At 36.9% G+C, this 7,175-nt stretch overlaps 1 protein-coding gene across 1 annotated transcript; it reads right to left on the bottom strand.

Moving 5' to 3' along the window:
* Positions 1-3,356: 3,356 nt before the first annotated feature.
* On the bottom strand, positions 3,357-5,705 carry LOC116130678 (G-type lectin S-receptor-like serine/threonine-protein kinase LECRK3). The gene has a single exon (XM_031416402.1). It carries the CDS (start codon positions 5,703-5,705, stop codon positions 3,357-3,359), a length of 2,349 nt encoding a protein of 782 aa, XP_031272262.1.
* Positions 5,706-7,175: the final 1,470 nt, after the last annotated feature.

Here is a 7,175-nt window from a genome sequence, read left to right as displayed (position 1 = left end):
GACCTTGGATCAGCGGACCTAGGCCTAGATAAACTGACGGTGAGGCCTACGTGTATTGAGACCTTAGTGATCAGGCTTAATCTGTAAGCACCTAGTAGGTGTAATGGGCTGGCCCATTATACAAATTCTATTGTGGGCTAAACCGGAATTGTGCCATGGCTTTAAGCTTCATTGAAGGTGTTTCATTTTTGGACCCATTGAGGTTGAAGACATTGTTTGGCCCTAACAGTTTGTTAGCCCCCCACTCTTTAAATTAACTTGGAGAGTAGTCTAGTCCGAACGGTAATGATCTAGGTTGAACAGAGGTGTCTCAAGCCGAGTGAGAATGTCCAAAGGAGGTGAAGGTGAAACCATTCGATCTAGTGAACCAAGCAAGAGGATGTAAGGCACATCTTATGAACCGAGTGAGAGGAAGTGAAGTACATCCTTTGAAGGTGTCAGCACTCGGTTAGGCAACTAGAGTGAGAGGATGTGAGGCACATCCTGTGAAAGTGTCCTCACTCAGTGCATCGAACCGAGTGAGAGGATGTGAGGCACATCCTATGAAGGTGTCCTCACTCGGTGCATCGAACCAAGTGAGAGGATGTGAGGCACATCCTATGAAGGTGTCATACTATAGAGGCATGAGATCAAGTGAAGTTTACAATTCCATGAAGGTGTTTTGGCCGAATGGAGAATTTTTGCAGAGTGTGAACCGCTTCTCTAATGTTAGAGCAAGTCATATCCCACGGGCCATGGGATATATATGGATTTCTTTAAGCAAGCAACTATTATAAAGCGGGGTAATAAAGGACCAATTCGGCTTAGCCGAAATTGCTTAATAGAGGTGTTGCTTGCATGACACAAGTACTGAGTTGGCTCTGCTCTTTAGTTTAAATGCGGATCCAAGTAGACGACTTAAGGCGACTTCATATGGTATCATGTATGGTGTGTATATGTTAAGCAACAAACTGAATGGAGAAGAAAAAACCAAATGGAGAATAGACCAAATGGAGAAATAATATGCATGGCGTGCATGCGTAATAAATCGAATGAAAAATAAGTCAAATGGAGAAAAACGACAAATGGGGGTGAATTCTTCTACCATGCGATTGGCAAAGGTCGAGCAAAATGAAGTTTTAAGTAAAACGTACTAGGCAAAAATGGTGTGCATGCCAAATGTGCCAGAGTGGTGTCGAATGGAGGATCATTTAAGTGAACAATGTGTTTGCGCATGCCTCAGCAAGTGTTGCTTTCCTCGCTGACGTAATTGTCGCTGCTGTTTCATTGGCTTCTACATCATTTGACGCTACCTCTATGTTGCCGCATTTGTTGCTTGAGCTGTGGCTATTGCAACTATGACTTCTGCCCTTGATTTGGTACTAAAAGTGCACTCTGCTGGCTTTGTTGCTGCAATGGAACCTTGGAGTTGTAGCATATGCACAAAGTGTTGATTACTTTGCATGCTTGAGTCTTTAAACTGATTTCCAAGTAACTGTTGCTGCTCCTGCCATTGTAATCTTGAAATATTATTTTGTGGGCCTAGTTGTTGATGATGCATACTTGAGAGGTTTTGCTGAGCCAATATCTGCTGGTGCTAATGCTGTTGTTGCTCACTCTGTCACCTTTGCCTTGGCTAAATACATTAGTGTGAAGAATGTAAGGATCATCGCTTAAATTTCCCAGGAACTCAAAGTCTATCTCATCCTGAGCTGAGCCTTCTGATTTTAAGTAGTAGGCAGTAATAGTGTTGTTGTTGAGATTTTGCCCACTACCATCTCCCCAAGTCATATCAAAATTCGGTAGAAATTAGCAGAAGCAAGCATGAAATAGCTAAAAACTCTAAAAATCATTAGCATTTTGCTAGAATAAGAAGCCATGGATTGAGCTAAAGCCTTGATACTTTGTTGGAACTGATGAATAATACAAAGGGCTTATATATCAGGAAAAGTGGTAAAATTAATTAAACAATTTACCAAAGAAGGGAAATTTAAATGCATGTATTGAAGGATCCTGCGGGTCTTGAAGTTGATGGAGAGGAACTCGTCATCATCAATCATTATTAATGAAAGTGCTTGGTGCTTTCCTCTTGAGTTTATATTTGTGCACTTCTTCGTTCGGCTCGATGGGTTTTAAATAAATTGCAGAGTCGAATGAATCTACGTAAGGGTTTTGGGATTTTGGATCGAAAGTCCGTTCTGGAGCGATGTTCTCGACATTCTAAAACAAGCCCAAGACACACAAGGATATTTAAAACATGAAATACCTTCCAAAGAGGCAATTAGACATGCATTGATGAACATAAAGTCCCAAAATGTGATCAATGTTTAAAACGGTGCATGAATAAATAATAAACATGGGAGATGCGTTTTAATGTTTCAAAATATTATGTTTCATGTTGAACAAATATTATATGGTACTTGAATGATTCCTAGATACTTTCAATGGACTTAAAATGAAGAAAAGTAAACAAAAACTTTCTTATCATGGTGAAACTTTCTGATTAACGATGCCAGTCGGAGGGAGTTTCGTGCCTCCTCTCATGTTGAAAGTTATCATTGGCAGATGATTGTCAAGGCCCCACGGTGGGCACCAAACTATAGATGCAAAAAATATACGGTTACAGAAATAAGGTTTGATCCCGTGAGGTTGAGGCCATTGACAATCCAGTTGGACCGGGAGTTTTGTCGAAGACCAAGACTATTGCGAGGGTGTCAGGTTCTCAAGAGCAAGAACTTAGGAGTAAGTAGATGGTTTTGAGTAGTGGAAATTGAATATCCGATCATGAATCCCTTATGAGAGGGTAGACCTCTATCTATATAATAGTCATAGGATCTTTGAATCCTAGTATGGCTCTGAGTCCATAATGATAGAAGTTTAGTGAATAGGAAAGTCTTTGATTTACTTGCCTTTGTAATAGTAAGAGTCCTAATTCATATAAGGTTCAAGATTTTAGATGAATTAGAAGATATAGATGGATCTTTTGGAAGAATTAGGATAGTAGTGAAACAGGAAGTGGATATCTTTAGGGTTTGAATAGAACACTGGACCCTTAATAGATAGCTAATGGGCCTATCCAAGGTTGGGCTATGGTCTTGAGCCATGCTGTAGATGTTACGTACCAAGGCGATTTTTTGCCCATACAATAGACAATAAGTTTGATGATTAAAAAAAAAAAAGAATAATATATATATATATATATATATATATATATTAGTTTCATTACTTAGAAGAACATATATAAAGCTACATAACAAAAAAATTGGTGTAAAACTAGACGTAGATGAATGAAAACACCCTGAAACAATTAGTTACATCTTATTTTCCATTATAGTGACATTTGAAGGCTAAAACAGAAATATAAAAACAAACAAGACTTAGATAGCCCTCAGATACGAAACAGGATTAGGAGGCATTGGAATATCTACAGTCCCTTCCAGCATAAGTAAAACTTTCTTCATTGAAGGACGAAGGGATGGCTCATCAATGATACACCAAAGTGCAATTTTCATCATCCTCTCTAATTGTTTTAGATCAACCTTTTCATCACCTACTAGTTGAATCAACTCCCCAGCATCAAAACACTTGTAAGCCCAATCTTCAAGAATAACTTGATCATTCGGAAGATTTTCGTCCATACTTCTTCGACGACATATGATTTGCAAGAACACAATTCCAAAACTGTAAACATCCGCTTTCACTGTCACAGGTATATTTCGATGCCATTCTGGTGCAACATATCCCCTCGTTCCTCTTATTGCTGTATAAGTTTTGGTTTGGTCTGGTTTCATCAGCTTTGCTAATCCAAAATCAGAAATTTTTGCATGCATTTTCTCGTCCATGAGTATATTATGAGGTTTTATGTCGCAATGGATGATCTGAGTTTCACACTCATCATGTAGATAGAGAATGCCTCTCGCTATATCGTGAACGATGCCTATTCTTTCAACCCAGTTAGGTTGCTTTTCTGGAGTGAAGAGAAGATCAGCAAGAGAACCATTGCTCATGTACTCATATAGCAACACCTTTTTGGGTCCATCGGAGGAATATCCAAGTAGACGAACTAGATTCCTGTGATGGGTTCTCCCAATTACCTTAATCTCAGTCAGGAATTCCCTTTCCTCTTCAGCGAACCCCTTCTTTAATTTCTTGACAGCTACTAACTTTTGGCAATTCATCATTGTCCCTTTATAAACTGTACCTGAAGATCCTCTACCAATCTCTTCCTTGAAACCTTCAGTCATTTTTTCAATCTCTGCAAAACTAAATGATGTGGGGGCAATGTCCTCGCAAAAGCAATCGTCAAGAATTCTCCTATATGACCAGCAATGATATCTGTAGATAACAAAACCGAATATTGCGAAAATAACAAATATAAAAGCAACAAATAAAGAACAGACAATTATGATCATATCCACCGGGAGATGTTTCTTGCTTTCTTTGTGCTCAACAGGTCCGCTATCAGTAGAGGATGAAGTAACTTCTACCTTGACAAGAACGATATTTGATGAGTCACCGTTGGGATCTTTTCCTGCAAATCTCAAAGGAAGCTTTTGCATTCTGCAGTTTCCATTTGTAGTACTAAATAGTGCTGCGTCGCAATCACTGTCCTCCAAACATGCTTGTTCACAGTCTTCTTTGGATACTTGTAGAAATTTATATGAAACATCTTCGAAGTAATAATTATCCAATTCCTGAATTGTGTAGTTTACAGCTCCATGCCGGTTTGAGGAATTTCTTTGACAGCCTGAATATTGATTTTCTTGGTCAACATATACAAATCCTTCAAGACATATACAGCCAAATTTCTGGTTCTGTTTTATAATACAATAGCTATTAAGGCCACACAGACCCTTAGGCACACACTTATCTTCCGGAGATTCCCATACAACTAACCTTGAACCATTTTGTCTTAAATTGTATGAATATAATCGGAGTATCCCATCCCCATCAATTTTTACCAAATAGATTGTTCCTTCGTTAGTTGGATATCCTCCCTCTGTTATGTTTTTTACGGGGAGGCCTATGGAACTAACCATGTAAAGATGGCCATCGACATCAAGTTTGACTTCATAAGCCGACCCGTTTGTAAAAGACGTCCCAGTATTTGACGCCCAATAAGCATATGTAGATGTGTCTGCAGTATTCTCTGGGTACTGCACCAGGTTTCCATCATATTGCATCTTAAGACGGAATCTCACCCTGGAATATTCAGTTCCTGAAACACTTGAAAGCAACTCCTTCCCTGTGAGGAGACTTTGAGTTTGCAAAATAGTATCAGTTGGGTGATCAAAACTCTGCCATATTATTCCTCCACTAGTGTTATAAAGCACAAAGTTGCCAGAGTCTAGCATGGAAGCGGATGCGGCGGGCCTTGAAATTTTAGCTATAGAAGCTGAGCCTTCTGTTGATTGCAAGACAAGCCTGCCTTCAGAATTTAACAGCAAAGTAGCGTTACTGGAGACTGGTGGATCATCTCGGTTTGCAGTCCAGACTACAGTTTTCTCAGGAATTCCAGCGAGAAAAATTCCAACAGCATAGCCTTTCCGTTGCCGATAAAAACCAAAGGCGTAGAGACCAGAACGAGACGGCCATGAAGAGTTTTTGGTGGGTGCAAGAGAAGATCCCGGGCCTATATTAAACCGGGTTTGTTGCGCATTAGCTTTAAAAGGTGCAGATAGGAGAAAGAATATAGAATGCATGAAAAGAATATGAAATGTCTGCATCTTATGAATCTGGAGGTGAAGTATTGACAACACTGGATAAATGCATATATTTAATTCTATATATGGAACTCAAAAGGACTGGAATTTTCAAAACTCTTCCGTACACATTCATGTAAGTTAAATCTTCATTCGCAATTTCCACAAGCTTTGAATTTTATTTTCATATCAAGAATCTTCAAAATAATAGAATTAGCACGTCAATTTATGGAGACTAACATGTTTTTTAAACCAATCAAGGGCCAAAGAATTTGTTTAATGTTTTGACAGTCGTATCGACTGGGTATATATACGAAGATTCTACATTGCAAGGTTTAGTAGACGTATTGATAGGGAAGCGTAGTGCGAATTCCAACTTTCCAAGTGACGTATAATTAAAGTATAGAAATGAGCCTTTGACGCTGAGTATCTATAGCTGTATTTTCATTGCATTTGATTTGAATGGGAATAGTAAATCTTGAAAATGACTTTTGTGTAGGACTTTAAACTTAACTAGGTTATTGTAGTAATTTTATATTATATTATCAGTTATTTTATTTTATATTTTGAGACATGAGTGATGCTATTTGTAACCTCACGTTTTATCTAATTTGACCCCACTTCTAAAAAAATCCACTAAAACTCTTAAAATTTTTAAAATATCTAAATATACCCAGTTATTTTCAAAGCAATCCTTTTTTAATATTAAATTTTTAATAATTACTTATCTCATACTTTATTAATCTTTATTTGTTGTGAATATAAAAAGCAATCATAATATTTTGTTTTATAAAATATTGTTTTTAGATTAAAACTTGAAAATCTTATACAATGAAGAGAAGGGAATGATTCATATTTAAATATTTAAGTCCACGGAATGAATATTCATTCCACCGGGTGAAGCGCCGGTCAGAAAATTTTATTGGACTAGTCACAAAGACTTTCAATCGATTTCTCTTGAAAAATACTATGCTTACTCACGACTTATACTAACCATCTTACAACCTTTGTTAAAATTTTATATGGTATCCGTACTATGCGTATAGTACCAGTACTATGCGTTATATTTACAAAGGATAGTAAGATGGTTAGTAAGATGATGAGTAAGTATAGTATGGTTCATTTCTCTTTTCTCTCTCTGAGTATCTATAGTTGTATTTATTGCATTTGATTTGAATGAGAATAGTATAAATCTTGAAAATGAGATTTGTGTAGGACTTTAAATAAACTAGGTTATTTTAGTAATTTTATGTTATATTATAAGTTATTTTAGCTATTTTATTTCAGTAACTTTGTAATATATTATGAGTTATTTTAGTTATTTTATATTATATTAAGAGTGACGCTGTTTGCAACCTCACATTTTATCGAACCCACTAAAACTCTTAAAAGTATTAAAATATCTAAATAAACCCCATTTATTCTCAAAGAAATCCTTTTTCAATTAAATTTTTGATAATTACTTATCTCATACTTTGTTAATCTTTATTTATA

This window comes from Pistacia vera, unplaced genomic scaffold, assembly GCF_008641045.1.
Source record: "Pistacia vera cultivar Batoury unplaced genomic scaffold, PisVer_v2 Contig223, whole genome shotgun sequence".
NCBI classification, from domain to species: Eukaryota; Viridiplantae; Streptophyta; class Magnoliopsida; order Sapindales; family Anacardiaceae; genus Pistacia; species Pistacia vera.
Note: the sequence above shows the minus strand (reverse complement) of the source record. Positions and strands in the feature narration are given on the sequence as shown.